The sequence below is a fragment of the Mustela putorius genome, unplaced genomic scaffold (assembly GCF_011764305.1).
Source record: "Mustela putorius furo isolate JIRA1106 unplaced genomic scaffold, ASM1176430v1.1 tig00000281_pilon_pilon_pilon, whole genome shotgun sequence".
In the NCBI taxonomy this organism is placed as follows: domain Eukaryota; kingdom Metazoa; phylum Chordata; class Mammalia; order Carnivora; family Mustelidae; genus Mustela; species Mustela putorius.
In genome coordinates, this window is record NW_025421343.1 from 17,074,881 (window position 1) to 17,095,831 (window position 20,951).

General features: G+C 43.4%; 1 protein-coding gene across 1 annotated transcript in view; it reads right to left on the minus strand.

The window, feature by feature from the left end:
- The window catches only part of MERTK (MER proto-oncogene, tyrosine kinase), a 113,198-nt gene that overhangs the window by 29,564 nt on the left and 62,683 nt on the right, over positions 1 to 20,951 (minus strand). Inside the window, exons 6-9 of the mRNA XM_013045004.2 lie at positions 19,635 to 19,750; positions 13,971 to 14,154; positions 9,305 to 9,456; positions 340 to 493 (exon numbers count right to left, since the gene is read on the minus strand). Of these exons, the coding sequence (XP_012900458.2) occupies positions 340 to 493; positions 9,305 to 9,456; positions 13,971 to 14,154; positions 19,635 to 19,750 (606 nt within the window). The remainder of the gene's footprint in view (positions 1 to 339; positions 494 to 9,304; positions 9,457 to 13,970; positions 14,155 to 19,634; positions 19,751 to 20,951) is intronic.

Genomic DNA, 20,951 nt, shown 5'->3' on the forward strand with positions numbered 1-20,951 from the left:
TAGAGAGCTAAGGACTGGCCACACTGCCTGTCCAACGACATCACTGAAACTAAACTCAACAGGGCAAGTCAAATTTGGTATTCCAAAAGGACTCGTCTCCTTCGTGACTTCATACTACCATCAGCAGTAATGGTAGAGGGAGGACTCACAGGTAGCAGCACTCTGTGAAGTGTGTTAGCCTATCTTTATACGATAAAATGATTTTTATCATTGACAACATTTCCTTCCATCTTTGTGTTTCATCCTTAAACCAGAGGCCCATCCCACAGGTCACTCTCGCCATCTGTGCATCGCCAGGGCTGACAGAGGCTATCAGCCGGCAAGGAACCTGGCTCTCACCGTGTGCAGGGATGAATATTTTCACTGGGTCACTGAAAGGCCCGACGCCCCCGCTGGTGACAGCGGCAATCCTCACTGTGCACATGGCGTTGTGGACTTGAACAGAAATCTCAGCACGGCTGCCATTCCAGCCAACTTCTTCAGACAGCTCTTTCTGGGGACAGAAAAGGAAGGAAGGGGGATAAAATACTGAGGCGCCAGGGGCATGTCGCCAGCTTGCCCGCAGTTCCTCTCGGGGAAGTCGTCCACCCGCATCCCGGAGGGCAGTGGCCGTGTTTCCACCGTTTCCCTTCCTCATTCAGGCCACACTGACGGAACCAAAAGGTGGGCAAGGACCCAGAAGGGGCTGGCAGCAACCTCAGGGCTCGGGGCCTCTCTGGGTCAGCTAAGGCTGTGAGGGCATGGCACTTAGGATGGTCAGCAAAGAAGCCTCTGGACGGGAGGAGCATGTAGCAGAGGCAGCCGGATGCCTCCTCGAGACCCCTGCCCTCAGAACCACCACAGCCTAACGCCCAAGAGCCACACTGTACCTTGACACTGACCTCCTGCCAGCGTCCCTTGAGCCAGCCTGAATGGGCTCCTGTTCCTTGCAATTATAAGTGTTCTGGCTAAAATCTACATTGAGGAGGCCACAGGCACTGTTTGCTTCCCCCCACCCCTCCAGTGTAATATATGCACAATTTTCTCAATTTTCCAAAAATCTAGTTTCACTTTTACTTATTTTATTTTATAACCACTGCCATGCAACACGTGCCATGAAAACATAGGTAAAATGATTTTGGGGGAAAAAAAAATAACCGGACCTCAGTGCCTCTGTGACACTACCCCCTTTGTTTCCAAACCTCGACGATGCTGTCCTCTGGCGTAAGGAACTAATTTTATGTTGGGGACTGGGCTGGTAAAGGCTAAAATGAGGCCCCAGGAACTGGTCTTTAATCTCTGCATTTTGGGAGACTTCTCTGATTTCACAGAGAGACCGAGAGAAAGGTCACACCACGTGGGTGGGGTACAGATACCATGGATCACAGAGAGCAGAGGCCTGGTTGGGGTGGCAGCTTTATTCCCTAGTCACCCTGTCTCACGCTAATCACTTTTTTTTTTCCTTTTAAAGATTTTTATTTATTTATTTATTTATTTATTTGACAGAGAGAGAAAGAGAGAGAGATATCACAAGTAGGCAGAGAGGCAGGCAGAGAGAGACGGGGAAGCAGACTCCCTGCTGAGCAGAGAGCCCGATGCTTTGGGGCTTGATTCCAGGACCCTGAGATCTTTTTTTTTTTTTTTTTTTTTTAAAGATTTATTTATTTACTTGACAGACAGAGATCACAAGTAGGCAGAGAGGCAGGCACAGAGAGAGGGGGAAGCAGGCTCACCGCTGAGCAGAGAGCCTGACTCAGGGTTTGATCCCAGGACCCTGGGATCATGACCTGAGCCGAAGGCAGAGGCTCCAACCCACTGAGCCATCCAGGTGTCCCTCATGCTAATCACCCTGACTGATGCCAGATGGGGACGGCTTAGCTCTTAGGGAGAGGGCAGTCCCAACACTGGCGACCAAGGGGGTAACTGGGTCAGCCACCCAGAGACTTTCTACATCTAAACAAGCAGTGTCCCTCAGGACTCAGAAATACCCTCAGACAAGGGATGAAAGGGGAAAATAGAGCTTTAAGATATTTTTGTTTTTTCTACCACCCCTACCCCCAAGACTGGGTGCCAAGGAGATTTGTCATTGATTTCTTTTTATTAATTAAGTAAACAAAATAATAAATTAACAATTTTTTTGGTATAATCAAGCAGAATCTTTTTTTTTTTTTTTTTAAAAGAAACAGTATTGGGGCGCCTGGGTGGCTCAGTGGGTTAAGCCGCTGCCTTCGGCTCAGGTCATGATCTCAGGGTCCTGGGATCGAGTCCTGCATCGGGCTCTCTGCTCAGCAGGAGCCTGCTTCCTCCTCTCTCTCTCTCTGCCTGCCTCTCTGCCTACTTGTGATCTCTCTCTGTAAAATAAATAAATAAAATCTTAAAAAAAAAAAAAGAAACAGTATTTTATTTATGGCAAACTCAGTTTTGCTTATGAGTTTGTTGGCATTCTCTATTTAATTGGGGGATGGAGATCATCAAATAGAGCAACTCTAAAGTCCAGACCCATAGTGACGGAGCCCTGTAGTGAGTCCATCTGGTAGCTGAGAAATAACATGTCTACTTCACAATTTACTCCCTAACATTCCTGAAAGTGCAAAAAATGTCATGTCCAATGAGGGCCATCAGGCCTGCTTCCAGCTTCATGCTTTTCCATGTCTAAGGAGTCAAATATATGTATTTGTGAGAATTTTGAGAATCTTAATTCTCAAAATTAGGGGGCATGCATAACCGTGAAAGAATTAAATCCCCAGAATTTTATCAAGATCAAAAGCTTTTGCACAGCAAAGGAAATAGTTAACAAAACCAAAAGACAACTGACAGAATGGGAGAAGATATTTGCAAACAACATATCAGATAAAATGCTAGTATCCAAAATCTATAAAGAGCTTATCAAACTCAACACCCAAAGAATAAATAATCCAATCAAGAAATGGGCAGAAGACATGAACAGACATTTCTGCAAAGAAGACATACAGATGGCCAACAGATACATGAAAAAGTGCTCCACATCACTCGGCATCAGGGAAATACAAATCAAAACCACAATGAGAGGGCGCCTGGGTGGCTCAGTGGGTTAAGCCGCTGCCTTCGGCTCAGGTCATGATCTCAGGGTCCTGGGATCGAGGCCCGCATCGGGCTCTCTGCTCAGCAGGGAGCCTGCTTCCTCCTCTCTCTCTCTCTGCCTACTTGTGATTTCTCTCTGTCAAATAAATAAATAAAATCTTTAAAAAAAAAAAAAAAAAAAACCACAATGAGATATCACCTCACACCAGTCAGAATGGCTAAAATTAACAAGTCAGGAAATGACAGATGCTGGTGAGGATGCAAAGAAAGGGGAACCCTCCTACACTGTTGGTGGGAATGCAAGCTGGTGCACCCACTCTGGAAAACAGCATGGAGGTTCCTCAAAATGTTGAAAATAGAACTACCCTATGACCCAGCAATTGCACTACTGGGTATTTACCCTAAACATACAAATGTAGATCCAAAGGGGCACGTGCACCCAAATGTTTATAGCAGCAACGTCTACAATAGCCAAACTATGGAAAGAACCTAGATATCCATCAAAAGATGAATGGATAAATAAGATGTGGTGTTTATATACAATGGAATACTATGCAGCCATCAAAAGAAATGAAATCTTGCCATTTGCAATGACGTGGATGGAACTAGAGGGTATCATGTTTAGCGAAATAAGTCAATCGGAGAAAGACAACTATCATATGATCTCCCTGATATGAGGAAGTGGCAATGCAATATGGGGTGTTAAGGGGGTAGGAGAATAAATGAAACAAGATGGGATTAGGAGGGAGACAAACCATAAGTGACTCTTAATCTCACAAAACAAACTGAAGGTTGCTTGGGGGAGGGGGTTGGGAGAGGGGGGTGGGGTTATGGACATTGGGGAGGGTATGTGCTATGGTGAATGCTGTGAAGTGTGTAAACCTGGCGATTCACAAAAGTGTGTACGTGTGTGTGCTTGAGTGGGACTGGGGAAGGAAGGAGCAGATGGAGAGAGAGAATCTCAAGTAGGTTCCACACTCAGCATAAAGCCCACACTGGGTCTCAATCTCGTGACCCTGAGATCATGATCGGAGCTGGAATCAAGAGTCAGATGCTTAACAGAGAGAGCCACCCAGGTGCCCCCAAAATGATCCCTGTTCTTAAAAATGCATGTAATTTATCCATATTCTATTGATGCCAAATATGTAAAGAGAGGTATGACTGTATCCATATCCCCAAGTATTTATTTTCATTTCGATTTTGAAATCTGACAAAGAAATCCATTTAAAATCACACATGTAGGAGGCACCCCTGTGGGGATTATCTCTCACAGTCAGGGTGCGGAGTGCAGAAGGGGTGGCCATTTCCGTGGCATGAGGTGTTCTTGTCCTAGGGCACACACCATGGGCTAACTGCACATTTCTCATTCCGTGAGCCTTCATCCTCACCCACTGAGGCATGTATCCTTGACGACTTAAAATCTGTCTTTTCAGGTAATAAATAAGACGTCTGATCACTACACAGAACTACACAGAAAACATGTGGACCGTGCCCACTGGGGAAAGTGATAGTGTATCTTAGGAGACAGTTTCTTTTTTTCCTGTGAGGCACTAGAGTCAGTGAGAGCTACTACCATAAGTATTCATTTCCAGTAATCCAAAGACTTTAATATCTCCCAAGTCTATAAGAATCCACAGCCCTGGAGTTCATAACTGTAATTTAGAATAAGGCCCATCATGAGTGTCTGGGTGGCTCAGTCGGCTAAGCAGCTGCCTTCAGCTCAGGTCATGATCCCAGGGTCCTGGGCTCGAGTCCCATGTTGGGCTCCCTGCTCAGCGGGGAGACTGCTTCTCCCTCTCCCTCCCCTGCTTCCCCTGCTTGTGCTGTCTGTCATAAATAAATAAAATCTTTATTAAAAAAAAAAAAAAAAAAAGAAGGCCCATCTTATTGCCTCAAAGAACAGTAACACTCAATGGGGGAGGAACCACTAGGTCAAAGCTTCTGTGCTGCTATGACAACAAAAGTGATCACAAAAGTGAACAGGCTTCCTGTTCACAGGTGTCCACGCAAAACTCAAATCTTACTCTTCCAACATGCTCTGTTCCTACTTCTTTTTGCTAAGAGGCAACGGAGTGGAATTTGAGCAAGACACACCATTATGCAGAAAGCCAATGGCATGTGGGAAGGAGTAGCGGGCTCAGAAAAACACTGGCTCTGGAGTCAGTCCAGCCCGGGTTCTTACCCTACTGCTGTCAATTTTAAGCTCTGTGACTCTGTGTAAGTTACTCCACATCTCTGAGCTTCAGTTTCCTCAAATGAACATTGAAAGTAAGAATATCTTTTTCACAGTGTTTTTGTAAGGAGTCAATGGATTCCTCTATGTGCCACAGTTAGCACACAGTCTGGCACACTGTAAGTAACCCATGGTGGTCATTATTACTCCTATATTACCTATGAGGTCCTATATGTGGATCATCTTTCCCTATAAATAGATGGTCCTCTTACAGAAGTGACTTTTGCAGTATATTTCAAGTCTTGGTACATCAGAGAAAATAATCAAGGCTAGCTAGTCCCCCAAAAGAAGAAGTTTATTTGAATAATTCATGGAATTTACCACCATTGTCAGTTTCTTGTCCAGGCCATATGTACCATCCTGGATCAACCCTTGGGTTTCATAAGTATTCCAGACACCTGGCTGACCAATCCTACAAGAACCTCACCTATTCCTCACACTTTCACAGGACATCGACTCAAATGCTCTGCCCTCCTTTGACAGTGAGTGACAGGAAGCGATGAGGAAAGGAATAGGCAGGGGGCACACGCCAGAATCCAGCCTTGCAGACTGTCAGGAAGCAGTGCTCTCGGCCTGAGGAAGGAACCCTCGAATGCATATAGAAGTTGCTTCTATATGTCCTGTTCTCTCTAGGCCCCTAATAATCTACTTTGAAACTTCCCTCTGATCTAGTATCTCTATCCTTTCCAAACACAATTAAGCCAGCATTAGAGCCACAATCCCATAATAATGAGCTTTGTAAGAATAACACATATGAAAATGAGCCTCTGTTTACCATATGGGCAATTCTGGGTCAAAGTTAAACATACTTATTTACCATAAAATATCAAAGAGCCTTAAACTTGCCAGTACACACTGTGGATCTTCCAGAAAGGGGAATACTATGCAGTATTTTATAAGCTTATTTGCTCGCTGAGTTCTTTTCTCATGGAAAAGAATGTTTTCTCGTGTTCTACTGACAATTTATAGGACTGGGAATGGATGGAAAACACTAGTCCACACTCATCAAAAGGCTGTCCCATCAGAAAGAGAAACTCTCCAGCTGGTATAGGCGTCAGCCAGGTCTATGCATCGAGCCCAGTGTCATAAATGCCTAGAAAACAAGTTCAAAGTCCTCTGCTTAGATGGTACTAAGATGAGTGAGACGTGGACCCACGTTCAAGGAGACTAGATTGTAATTGCTCCTGACTTTTAGATTTTGAGCTTAGATTTGGAGTGCAAGGGATGTAAAGAAAAACAGAACAAAAAAAGGTCGGTATCTTCATCCAGATCAAGTAACTGAGGTACACAGTAAGTATCAGGAGTTTCTTAGTCTGAAAGTGACATAAGAGGTGGGATAACAAAGGTATAAACAATAACCCACATCTTTTTTTTTTTTTTTAACATTTTAAAAATAAGATTGTATTTATTTATTTGTCAGAGAGAGAGAGAGAGAGAACAAGCAGGGAGAGTGGCAAACAGAGGCAGAGGGAGAAGCAGGCTCCCCGCTGAGCAAGGAGTCCAATGCAGGACTCAGTCCCAGGACCCTGGGATCGTGACCCGAGCTGAAGGCAGCTGCGTAGCCGACTGAGCCACCCAGGTGCCCCCAAGGATCACTTCTAAGAAAGTTCTGAAACTGCATACAAAAAATCCACCCTTGTTAGAGTAAAACCTGGAAATACCTTCCAAAAATATCCAATTCCATTGTTTTGCATAGAGAAGATATACTTTAGATAGAGTTTGCTAAAACTGGAAATGAAAGGACTGTTTTGAGAGATGAAGTTGTGTCTGAGTCTTGCCCTCCTGAAATGAAGGGAGTTCAGGAGACAGAGGTGATGGGGACAGAGATCATTTCAAACTTCACTTCGGGCAGGGGTTTTTAGGATCCTCCCAGGGTTGGCTTTTCCCTCAGTGTTTTTCTTTGCTTCCAGTGGTGGCCCACAAGCTTGAAGCTGAGCTGCCATGGCTCAGTGGGGTAAGCCTCTGCCTTCGCCTCAGGTCATGACCTCAGGGTCCTGGGATTGGGCCCCCACATAGGGCTTTCTGCTCAGCAGGGAGCCTGTTTCTCCCTTACCCTCTGCCTGCCTCTCTGCCTACTTGTGATCTCTGTCTGTCAAATGAATAAATAAATAAAATCTTAAAAAAAGGAGAGAGAGAATGTGATCCTGAGGAAAGTGAGCCACTGAGTCTTTTGTATAGCTTGGGTACAATGCAAATGATGTTTTCACTGGGATGATCCAGCATCTCCAAGGAGGTAATGACTGGAAAGGTCACAGCCCTGACTGTGGCAGTATTGTTCTCACCACAGGGGGGACCGTTCTGAACAAAGGGCAACAAGCATGAACAGTGCAGCGGGCTGTGGGTGGCATTTAGGGCACGAGGCTCTCCGCTGCGTCATCCGCGAGGCTTTCCTCACTCCCGTCCTTCAGCAGGCCTCAGCTCCAGACGTCCCCTCCAAACAAGCAGATTTCACTCACGCCAGAAGTCAAAAGGATGACCTGCAGCTCTTTAAACAAAACTGTGGGTTTTTTTTAGACCTCTCAAATGTCTGCTGATAATGACTATCTTCTGCCAACCAGGGAAAAATAAAATCCTACTGAACCGAAATACAATGATTGGCCCTTCAGGGACTGTTCACAATTTAGCATTGTGAAAGGGGCTTGTCTCTGAGAAAGGCACTTGATTCCCCTGATTCAGCCACTGTGGAAATACTGTTAATCAAAGAAGCACCCTACACAGAGGCCTTAGGCCCAAAGACCAAGAGACTAGAGACTTCTTTTGTGGCTGCAACACTCCTAAGCATGGGTTTGACTTGTATAGACAACATTCTGTTGTCACTCTGAGGCACAAAAAGTCATGGACTTCAAGCCTTCTTCTTTTTCCTATCTCCAATCACCTACTGCTTCCAAGAGTCTGCTTCCTGATAGGTAAACTGAGTCAGGAAAAGAAGGAGAAGAAGAAATTCCCACTGTGCTTTGGGGAAAGAGCAGTTTTGGGAAAAATTGGATGACGCATGGGGTGCCTGGGTGGCTCAGTGGGGGTGCCTTCGGCTCAGGTCATGGTCTCAGGGTCCTGAGATCGAGCCCCACATCAGGCTCTCTGCTCAGCAGGGAGCCTACTTCCTCTTCTCTCTCTGCCTACTTGTGACCTCTCTCTCTCTCTCTCAAATAAATAAAATCTTTTTAAAAAAATACTCTATAAAGCTGGATGACATGAGGTGGAAAATGACTGAAACAAAGCTTGGATGTCATCTGTGGGGGCAGCTGTTGACTCTGTCCCTCTCTCCTGCTAAGCAGCCACACTACTTTCATGAGATGCCCCCCACAAATGCCACAAGGATGCTAACATCTGCTCTATCTCCAGGACCAGGTTGATCAGGCAAAAGTTGGCTTTGCACGATGGTGGTAAAGAGATGGTCCTGATGATGAAGTCAGTGCTTCTGCCTTTCCAAGGACACTGTGTCACAAAGAAGTCAGTGTCACCTCAATTCTCTTCATTTTCCCAAGTGGGAAGGGGGCCTGTCTGGGAGCTTCCTACCCACCCATATGGAGACATCGTCCCTACTTCTGTGGAGCTGCATTAAGGCAGCCTGTTGCTGACTTAACCCTATCCTCTGGAGTCCGGTTGCCCCTTGCCATTCTCTAGGAGGCTGGGGCTCTTCCTTGACAATCTTCTTCAAAAAAGCATCTTCTGGAATTTCTAAGGGGCTATGAATGGCTGGACTGCTAAACCACACAGCTTTTCGACCCTGGGGTGGGTCGAAATCTATCTGGGTGGTTCTCAACTATCTTCCTACAAGAGCCCAAGTTCCCAGAATGCATGAATCAACTGATACAGAGATAGGTTCTACACGTATTTACTGAATACATAAATTAATGGATGAGTGAGTGAGTGAGAAAAGCCCCAAAGATTCCCTGGAATTTTATCTCTTAAGTGAAAGGTGGCCTCCTTTGATAATTCCTGGTCTTCTCATAACAGAAGGAAAGCTTCTACAAGAGGATTAAATGGGGAAATCTAAGGAGACAAGTGAACTCCTTCAGAGATCAGACTTACAGAAGTGTCTGCACTCTGCCACATGTGAGAGATCCGGTAGCCCAGCAGTTCCCCTTCCTGCCGCTTAATTGGAGGCTTGACCCATCTGATGTCCACCTTATGACTAGACTCATTCAGAAACGTGGTGACATTCGAAGGTGCTGCTGAAGGGGCTACAAAAGAAAGAGAGAATAATGAGGGACCACAGAGAAAAGTACACAGAGGTACATTTTCTTCTTAGTTTCCAAATGTTTGGTTTTCAAATATTCTATGGCAAGCATTCAAAATCTGAGATTAATAGCAGATTTTCACCCTCTTTTCACGTAAGGGGCATTGAATTACCACATAAGTTTTATTATTTTTTAAAGATCTATTTATTTATTATATATAGAGAGAGCACGGGAGAGTAAGTTGGGGGGAGGGCAGAGGGAGAGAGAGAATCCTACGGCAGATTCGGTACTGAGTGTGGGGCCCAACACATGGCTGAATCCCAGGACCCCAAGATCATGACCTCAGCTGAAACCAACACTCAACCACTTAACCAACTGCACCAGCCAGGTGCCCCTGAAATACCACATAAGTTTTTAAAAAGTAAGCACTTTTCCAAACTAAAATCACAAAGACAAGGAAAGGCAAGGAAGGAGGTTGTGGTGCTCCTGGTCTCCTCCTGGGGAAGCAACTTGAACAGGGCTCTCCAGTTCTCCACCTGTGATGTGGAGGGTCAACCAGATGGACTGGAGATCAGTTCTGTGTCATGTGAGATGTACAAAGGCAGGGAGCCACCATTTTAAAGTCCAAAGGCAGGTTACTGACGGTCTGAGAACTGAGCTAATCGGTCAAAAAATTAAAAAAAAAGAAGTGTGTGTGTGTAAGACATCTCATTATTAAAAACCAGAAGATCAAATGGTAATGCCTGGATGTCAAAATATAAAATTTAATTCTGGTTTTCACTTTCTGGTTTATAGTAAGTTCTGCTTAAGTCACATACCCACTTATCTGTTATTTCTCACGAGGATACAAGGATAAAAGTCATAGTGCTTAGGGAAAAAAGTATGTATGTATTATATATATGTACAAAATAATTTGGAAAACAGGTCAAGGTCATTACCAGATTACTTTTTGGGAACAAGGAACCTGACTATTCTCTATTAAAATTGAAAATAACATGGGGGCACCTGGGTGGCTCAGTGGGTGAAGTATCTGACTCTCTTGCTTTCCCTTCAGGTCATGATCTCAGGGGTGTGAGATCAAGCCCTGCATAGGGCTCAGTGCTCAGTGCAGAGTCTGCTTCTGATTCTCTCCCTCTCCCTCCCTCTTACTCTCCCCATCCTTGTACTCGGCCTCTCTCTCTCTCTCAAATAAATAAATAATTTTTAAAAATAAATAATCTGCGACTCTTAATCTCACAAAACAAACTGAGGATTGCTGGGGGGAGGGGGGCTGGGAGGGGGGGTGGGGTTATGGACACTGGGGAGGGTATATGCTTTGGTGAGTGCTGTGAAGTGTGTAAACCTGGCGATTCACAGACCTGTACCCCTGGGGATAAAAATATATGTTTATAAAAAATTAAAAAATAAAAATTAAAAATAAATAAATAAATAAATAAAAATAATCTTTAAAAAAAAATCCACCTGAAAATAATATGCTCTTTGACCATGTATTTTATTTAAAGAAATTTAATCTAAAAAATTCTCCTGTATTACATTTACTGAAGCAAAATAATGAGAAAAAGGAATAAATGTAATGCTCCGTCAATAACTATGATGTAATAAATTTTGATACATTTTCCAATGGAATACTTGCTACCCAGCCACTGAAAAGAATTAGGTAGATCAAGTGTGTGGATATGAAAAATATCTAATGGAGGGAAAAATCAAACTGAAAAAAGGTATGTAACAATCCACTTTAGAATTTTAAAAAGTTTTATATAAATACAGAAAAAATAAAAATAACTGTAATACATGCCAAACCACTGCCTATAGTTGTATTTAGGGGAGATTAAGTTATATATTTCTGATATGTCTAAAAAGAAAACAAAAGGGTACTCTAACCTTCATTTCTACTTAGGAAATGTCATGCAGCTAAAGCTGTGTTGTGAACTGAGTCATATAGTTTCAAATCAGCTGTAGAATTTCCGGATAAATGTGGCCAATTCAACATGTCATTTTTTCTTTTCTTAAGATTTTTTATTTGTTTATTTGACAGAGAGAAAGAGAGCACATGCAGGAGGAGTAGCAGGGAGAAGGAAAAGGAGAGGGAGAGGCAGGCTTCCCTCAGAGCAGGGGAAGCCTGATGCAGGACTTGATCCCAGGACTCTGGGATCACGACCGGAACCAAAAGCCGTTGCCTAAGCAGCTGAGCCACCCAGGGGCCCCTCAACATGTCTTTATGTCTGCTCCTCATGAAACCCCTCTATGATAACACTAAGGAATTTAAAACAGTATAAACTCATAAGGTACAGTAGAGTCAACAGTGGAAAAGAAACATCAACATATACTTGAAAGCTGAGAAAGAGACACAGAAGGTGTAACTAATTCAGCAAGCCTGTACTCCCCAAAGGACATGGAGAGGCTCAGACGCTGTGGGCCCCGGTACCAGAAGATTGAAAGTTTGACTGGGAAGTAGCTAGTCCTCAAGATGCCTCTAACCCACTCCCACACACCTGCCAGGGACACCTTCCAAATCCCCCTGGAGACAGGAAGCCACCTTGGTCTCTGAACTGAAAAACCTTTGGCCTTCCGGCACTGGCAGAATAAAGGCACAATGAGAGGCCAGACAGACAACTGGGGAAATAAGTGGAAGTTTGTACACTGAACAAGGAGGACTCTGCCTCACTCTTCCTCCTCACCTGGCTCCTAGAGTATCGGCAGCCATATTTACATTCCTAAGGCGGGAAACAGGGGACTTCTTTGCTAGAGAAAGTGAGTGGTCCCAGAGTAAAGAAAACCAATGTTGACACTTTGGGGTGTCCCAACAAAACACTTGGATCACTCTGTGTTACACAGAAAGATACAAATAAATTAAAAATAAGGAGGAATCAAAGATATATCACATATTCAAAATAAAGTTAAAATGGCTTACATTAATATCGAAGTAGATCTTACAGAAAATAATACTACCAAAGATAAAGGAAGCAATCTCATAATGAGAAGGTGGCCAATTATTAGGAGAGCATAGGAGTATTAAGCATCTATGCATAAAATAACAGAGCTTCAGAATGTTTGAAGCAAAACCGGGCAGAGCATCAAAAAGTAATGGATAAACCCAAAATTATAACTGTGGATTTCAATGTCTCTTTCTAAATAATTGATAGAAATAGGCAGAAAAGCAGTAAGAATATAATATGAAAAACACTATCAACCAACTCAACCAAGCTGACATTTATAGACTACTCCATATAATAAGAACAGAACACACGTTCTCTCCAAGAGCACACCATACACTTATCAGGAAAGATGTGTTCTGGGCCACAGAGAAAGAGTCTCAATATATTTCAAAGTAAGTGATACAGATTATGTTTTGAGGCACCAGCAGAGTGAAATCAGAAATCAGGAATACAAAGATTTCGGGCAAAACCCCGAAATATTTGGAAACTAAGTTACATAAGCTAAATAACTAATGGGTCAAAGAAGAAGTGAGGAAAGTATTTTTGAACTGAATGATAATGAAACACAGCCTATAAAAACTGTTCTCAAAGGCTTTTCTTTATCATTTGAGAGAAGAAGACATCTTATAATTTTGGCACCAGGGAGTCATTTTGTCCAAGGGTTACACCCTGAAGATTTCTGATCTTGACCTGTCTGCCCTCCTCCCCCATCTCTATTATGACTAGAGCACTGAGTAGGTGAGGCCCGAGTTAAGGGCAGGAAAGACGTTCTACAACCTAGAGCTCTAAATTGGGAAAGAACAGAAATTGTGGATCTGAATTTAACAGGAATACAATATTCATAGATGGTAACAAAAATCTCAGAAATCAAAAAGAGCACAATGGAAAATTCTTTAAAGTTTAAAGATATAAATAAAATTTGCTATGAGCAAGTCAGCATAGAGAGAACCTACTTCACTGGGCTTCTCTGAGGAGCAAATAAAATAATTCTTGCATAGCACCTAATGTGGGGACGGGCACGTGGTATTTGGTAAACATGAACCATCTTCATGTTATTTCTTTTTTTTTTCTTTTTTAAAGATTTTATTTATTTATTTGACAGAGAGATCACAAGTAGGCAGAGAAGCAAGCGGAGGGGGGGGGCGGGGAAGCAGGCTCCCAGCCAAGCAGAGAACCCAATGAGGGACTCGATCCCAGAACCCAGAGATCATGACCTGAGCTAAAGGCAGAGGCTTAACCCACTGAGCCACCCAGGTGCCCCACGTTCATTTTTTCTTGACCTTGATGCTACGATGAAGAATTTTTATATTATTATATTTTAACTTAAAATAATATATGCCATAAAGTGTGTTGTGATTATCTTCCTATGTAAAAGAACACATTATCTGTTCATAGTAAGTGTAAGTTTTGTCACTAAAAAGAAGGGAGTATCTTCTTCAGTGGCTACCGCAGTAAAATAAAATGGTCCAGAAACAAAGACCAAACAAAGCAAAGTTGAAACTCTAATTCAAGGCCACCGGGAAGGACTTGTTTAATCACATGCTATTAGGGGCAATATTTATTCTGAACTCCAGGAATTACCTCCTTCGGTCGTGCTGGCCAGAATCCAAGGGCTCACTGCAGACCAGCCAATTTCATTCATGCAGGATACACCAATGCTGTAATTGGCCAGAGCTCGCAGCTGCTCTATTTGATACAGATGTGGTGAAGCCGAGGTGTTAAAAATCATGACCGAGCCATTAGTCAGCGGATCAACTTCCTTGACCTAAGTGAGGAGTAAAAATGTGGACAGGCATTAGTAAGGTGGTGGGAATGCAAGACCTGGAGCACTGCTGCATTCAGTGCACGTGGCTCTTCCTCTCCACTGAGGGGAAGTACCTGCTTCCTTTCGGGCTACACACTAATTTCCCCACCAGCGTTACTGTGTGTTAGTCATGCTACTGGAGCACCCACCGAGGACACGTGTAACACGCCAAAAACAAGCATTCTCACTGTGACAGGTAACAGAGCAAATGGCGACCTTTACAATATTCTAATGATGGTAATATATAAGAGGAAAAATGATGAAATAGCCCTTCCTTTCTCAGAACCATCTCAGTTCTTGATTTCTTCTTCCAGCTGTTTCAGAGAACACACTCCAAAGACAACCGACATCCTGTGTGGGACCAAAACCTAAAATATTTACTATCTGGTCCTTTACAGAGAACATTTCCCAAATCCTACTTTAGGGGCTGGGATACAAGATTTCTGTTTTTATTTTGTATTTTTTTTAAAGATTTTATTTATTTATTTGACAGACAGAGATCACAAGTAGCCAGAGAGGCAGGCAGAGAGAGAGAGAGGGAAGCAGGCTCCCTGCTGAGCAGGGAGCCCAATGCAGGGCTTGATCCCAGGACCCCGGGATCATGACCTGAGCCAAAGGCAGAGGCTTTAACCCACTGAGCCACCCAGGCGCCCCACGTATTTCTTTTCATTATGCAACCTGATGAACTCTGCTCTTGCCTTGAGGTAAATTCTAGCATGTCCTCTTTTTTTTTTTTTTAACCCCTACTCCAACCCCAATATAAATTCAAGTCCAAAAGCATATGCAGAGAATGTGCATTTTCTGACATTATTTGGTGCATAGATACAGGGAAGGGTCATTTGCTCCTCACCCAACAAACCTTTCTCCAAATCTCATGAAAGCATCTTAGCCCTTTGCTCTGAGTTCTTTCCCTTCATCTTTCTCTCCGTAAGCTCTACCAGTCTCCCCGCATCCGTCTCCAGATGTCCTCTGTGCAAAAAATCTAGGCCAAACTTCTACATTTTTCCTTAAGCATATTTCCATTCTAGAAATGGGAATAAGAGAGAATGCTTTTTTCCCCTCTACATGTGTTTCAAAATCTCTTCAATATATAAGTACTTATAAAGTCAGAAAAGAGAAAGTGATACTGAATAAAACACAAGTAACCAAAACTAACCGGGGGGGGAAAAAAATCCTAAACCCTGTACATATTCCTAATAATAATGGGCTTGCAGTCATGGGGCATGGATACCCAAAGCTGTTATTTCAGGATATATGTGTTGAAATTTAGGCCAAGGGGCCATAAATAACATTTCGGAATTCTAAATCCCCTAGCGGATATTGCAAGGGTGGCGTGGGGGCCAAGTCTCACCTCTGACTCAGACCCGCAGACTCCACTGGGTGACAAAAGTACCATTTGGCCTGAGGAACCACCAGAGGAGAAACAAAGAGTTACGTGCTTATCTTGGTGGTGGCCGCTGGCAGAACTTACTTTTTGTTTCTTCACTTTATAGAGTATGCACCTACTTCCTGGTGACCAACCCCTGCAACTAAGGTGGAGGAAACCTTTGGCTCTCCACCCCTGCCCCATTTCCGGAGCAATGCGTGGAGCATTTCCAGGCACAGCGACGCTCTTCGAGAACACACTGCTGGAAGAAGACAGGCTTTTTATAAGTCCTTCTCAGTGGGTCCTAGGGGAAAAGAGGGCACGAAATAGCAAGAAGTACGTGGGAGAGTTAAAAATAGAAATGGTGTATGCGGCCCAAAAATGGGTGAAGAAAGGAACTAACATCAGGACCAAAGGAAGTGAGAGGGTGTGTCTGCTAGTGCATGGATCTGAATCTTGTCCAAAACATTCATTTGTTACCAAGTCAGAGTTTAAAATTGTAAGGGACTGGGGACATGCTACAAAACTATGCTTGGTTCCTTCAGAAGTGGGAATACATTGTTAACCTGCAGAATAAAGAAGTCTCATTTCTACAGCCACTCCTGACTAACCCTGCTAGGACCGGTCAGAGAAAACAGGATAGCCAATTATATTTGTATTTCAGATGAACAACAAATAATTATATATACAGGTATGTCGCAATATTGCTCCTAGAATTTAACTTGTAAAATAACTGTATTCTTATGGGTGAAGGGAGATTGGTGGGAAAAAGACAGAATAACCATGTCTGGCACCACAGGATCCAAGGTGGGCAAGGAGGGCCTGTAATGACTGGACTGGATGATCATCCAGGGACTGGATGATTGTCGCTCATGCCGTGGCTGCCCAAAGCTGAGGCAAAAAGAGAGAGAGAAAACAGATGTGTGTGATCATCTTCTACCTTCAGGGGTGACCTGATGTTTTCAGACCTTCCTACCACCCTACTCTACCTCCTGTCCACTCTGAGACCTACTCACTCAAGGTGGTGGCAGAAGTCGCCTACAAAGTCTCCCCAAAGGCAACCATACTCATGTAAGCAGGAGCCTCGTGTCCTCTTGGACTCTTCATACGGCTCAGCAGCAGTTTTAAAAAGGATTGGTCCATGCCTTGGTTATACATGTACAACTACAGATCTCTAGATCTCTAGATATGTAGATATAGTTATATCTATAGAGGGAAACTGGCCCTGGATGTTCCTAATAACAGAGCCCTGGAATACAAGAAGCAAAAACTGATGAGATTGAAGGGAGAAAGGCAACTCAAAAACAACAGTTGAGACCCTAATTCCGTTTCAATAACAGATAAAACCACTCGGCAGAGGATCAAAGAAATAGACGAAGGAAACAAGACTATAAACTAACTATATCTACAAGATGTATAAAACATTCTACCCAAACACAGCCAATTATACCTTCCCCTACACACGGAACATTCTCCAGGGCAGAACAAATGCTAGGTCATAAAACAAACTGTAGTTAATGTAAAAGACTGAAAATCAGATTAAGTATAGCCTCCAAATGTGATGGAATAACATTAAAAATAAGCAAAAGAAGATGACTTGAGAAATTCACAAGTATGTGAAAATTTAACACAGTTCTGAATAACCGATAGAAAAAGAAAGAAAGATAGATAGATAGAAAGAAAGAAAGAAATCATAAGGAAAATAACCAAAAAACTTGAGATGAATGGGAAAAAAAGGCCCAAATACCCAAACCTACGTGAAGCAGCTAACACAATGCTTAGAAGGAAATGTATGGTATAAATGCTTATATATATGTATATATATTTTTTTAAGTTTTTTTTTTTTTTTTATTATTTGGCAGAGAAAGACGCAGAGAGAGACACAGAGAGAGAGGAAACACAAGCAGGGGGAGAGGGAGAAGCAGGCTTCCCCCTGGGATCATGACCTGAGCCGAAGGCAGATGCTTAACAACTGAGCCACCCAGGTGCCCCTATAAATGCTTATATTAAAGAAGAAGAAATTTCAAATAAATTACCCAGCCTTCTACCTTAAGAAACTTAAAAAAAAAAAAAAGAGAGAGAGCAAATTAACCCAATGCACATAGAAGAAAAGAAGGGAAAACTTGTATTAAAATCAGGAATGAAAGGGGACATTACTACTAACCTCAAAGAAATAAAAAAGCTTATAACGGAATATTATAAGCAATTGTATACCAACAAATTAGATAACCCAGAGGAAATGGACACACTCCTAGAAACACATAAACTATCAAAACTGACTCAGGAAGAAATAGAAAATCTAAGTAGATGCATACCAAGTAAAAAGACTGAGTTAGTATTCAAAAAACCTCCACAAAGAAAACCTCAGGACCAGACAGCTTCACTGGTGATTTCGACCAAATATTTAAGGAATTCACATCAATCTTCCACAAACTCTTGCAAGGAACAGAAGTCGAGGGAACACCTCCCAATGATTCTGTAAGACGAGTATCACCCTGACACCAAAACCAGAAAAAGCTAACACAAGAAAACTATAGAACAATAGCTTTTATGAATATAGCCACAATTAGACAATGGTGATGGCTGCACACCTCTGGGAACATAGCGAAGAACATTATACACTTTATTTTTTAAAGCGTATTTAAGTAATCTCTACACCCAACATGGGGCTCAAACTCACGACCCCAAAATCAAGACTGCATGCTCTCCCAACTGAGCCGAACGGGGACATCAACATTATACCCTTTAAATGGGTGAATATTATGGTCTGTGAAAGAAATCTCAGAAAAAGCTGCCCAGAAAAAACAGATATCCCTGGTGAGGACTTTGTAGACATAATAATCCCTAACACTTACCCGCCCTTAGGAGATTTACACATAAAGTGGGGCAAGAATTAAGTAAAGCTAGAGCTGGTGAGGTGAGGGTGGAGACTATTTCGGGGATAATAGAATGTTTTCACTTTCCAGAGAAGGAACAGCTGTTAGACAAGAGTGGGAGGCAGTAAAAACAGAGTAACTAATTCTGTTTGGTATTAAAAACATCTGGTTGTCAACATATAAAATTCTTTAGAAGTCACTGCTTCAAGTTGAGCTAGCATGAATGGCAGGTGTCAGGTTAACATGTTTTCAGCTAGTAAGGCCAGACATTTATGAAACTAAGAACAATTTCTGACCCTACTGTGTGACAACATGCAGGGCAGAAGACATTGATGTTTTCAGTGGACAATCCACACATTTTGACTACCTGCTCCCAGAAATAATTTCTCTTCTAAGACATGGAAGAAGGGATGGTTTTGAGCACTGTTTTTGACATCAGAACTTTCTGGCTTTGAATTCTGGCTTTGCCACTCATAGGTTCTGTGAGCATTCTGAGCCTGCAGTGCTGGTGTGGGTTTTAAGTAAGATAATGTCTGCAAAGTCCCTGGTCATCGTGAGCACTCAATAAATGGTAGTGTTACTGCTACCCTTTCCATTTTGATGAAATTAACACTCAAAGCAGGGCCTACATCATGGCAAGGTACCATTTTAGGATGGCTGGCCTGTATTTCTTACAGCATTCTTTCTCACCACTTTTGGGTAGTGGTTAAAAAAAGGGAAAAGACTTTGCAAGGTCTGTAATGCCCAGGTTGTCCTGGGAGCCAGGGGCCAAGGTATTACATCTGACAGCAAAAATCACCCATCTCATGCTTGCCTGTCCTTCACAGTCACTGGCCCAGGAGGAGACAGGATGAGGAGTTCTTGGCTTCCCAGAACTCCTGATCACAAGCCGGTATTAATTTAGGGATGTGTTTTTATACCTTAAAAATTAATTCTCCTTGGTCTCATGTCGTTCTGTCCTGGAAACCTGTTTCCCTTCTGGTTGGGTCCTGAACCATGAGGAGAAAGGAAACAGCATCCTGGGGCAGAACACCACAGAATGGGGCGTGTGTGGCAGACACTGAGCAGGGAAGGGGTCAAGAGACTTCTGAACAGAGGTGTTGGAGGCCTTTGCACTAAGAAAGGCCAAGGAGGAAGAAAGATCAAGTAGACCCTTAGAGCACCACACAGCCCATTCTTTCTTCATCCTGCTGGTTTACCTGAACGCTGCAATTCCTGAATGGGGAGTATCCATCAAAACCTGGGACCCAGGAGATGAGCATGCTGTGTGCGGTGCTGTTGTAGACAATGACTTCAGTTGGTGGGGAGGGAATTGCTACACAGAAATAAAGACACACATACAAACACAGTTATAAACCACAGGTGGCCACAGCTACCAAACAAACAAAATATCATGCTTGTTTCCATTTCTTAAAATTAAGAAAATTTGACCCAAGTTTGAAAAAGAAGCTGCATTAGGCCTGAGACTAAGCATATTAGCTTATAGACAGGTCTTCTGGTGATGAAACACTGCTGCCTAGGCCAGAGGAGTGGAGCATAGACCTGCTTTCCGGCTGCCTGATGAAGTGAGACCTTAGCTGGAAAAGGATGAAGAGATGTCTATTTCCTTCACTGAGCTCGTGGTCACTGCCCTCCTGCATGCGGGCACGTTCCTGGGTGCTGGAGCTCTACATCCATCCCCCCGACTCCCCCAAACAGAGCCATAGCCCTATTCTTGTGCAGCTTTTGCTTGAGGAGTGGAGACTCACATTACCTGACGATGAGAGCCCCATGCCGGGACTAGAAGGGAGCATGAGTGTGGGTGTGTGGCAGAGTGGGGAGCAGCTATCCAGGCCAAGGAAACAGGTGAGAAATCAGTTCAAGCAAAAGATCCAACTGTAACTGCTGGGCCTGGAGGCATAAAGTGTGCAACGACTTGGCCATGTGTGGGACGTGGCCACGTGGTGGGACATGGTTACATATCTTAATTCGAATCTAAGAAGGATCTGGAGTTTGGGGATCTTATTTTGGGCTAATTTTACTTCTGAATTAAGAGTCATAATCACATTTATAAGCAAAAATGTTGTTTTCACACGCTTACAATGAGTCAGCCCGTTACGGACTTCGCTTTGTTTCGTCATCACTAAAACCCTGTCAGAGAGGTAGGCGGTCTCACGATCCTCATTTATGGATGAGGATACTGAGAATCAGAGAAGGTAAAAACATGCTGAAGATCACAGAGCTTGTAAGCAGCAGAACGGGGACTTGAACTCACACGTGTCCCTCAGTAGGACACTGGAGGCTGGTGGCAGGCGACAGCAAGCACATTAGTGTGAGCACCAGCAGGGACAGGGGAGTCTGGTTACTGCCTGGCTGGCTGTGTGGCCCGGGTCATGGTTAAATGACCTTTCTAAACTCCGTTCCTTCTTCTTTTAGTGGGGATGGTAACAGCCCTGCTCCATGGGGCTGCGGGGAAGATTAAGAAGGTTAACACATGGAGGAGGGTTGGGGGAGGTGTGCCGGAGGGGAAGCAATGA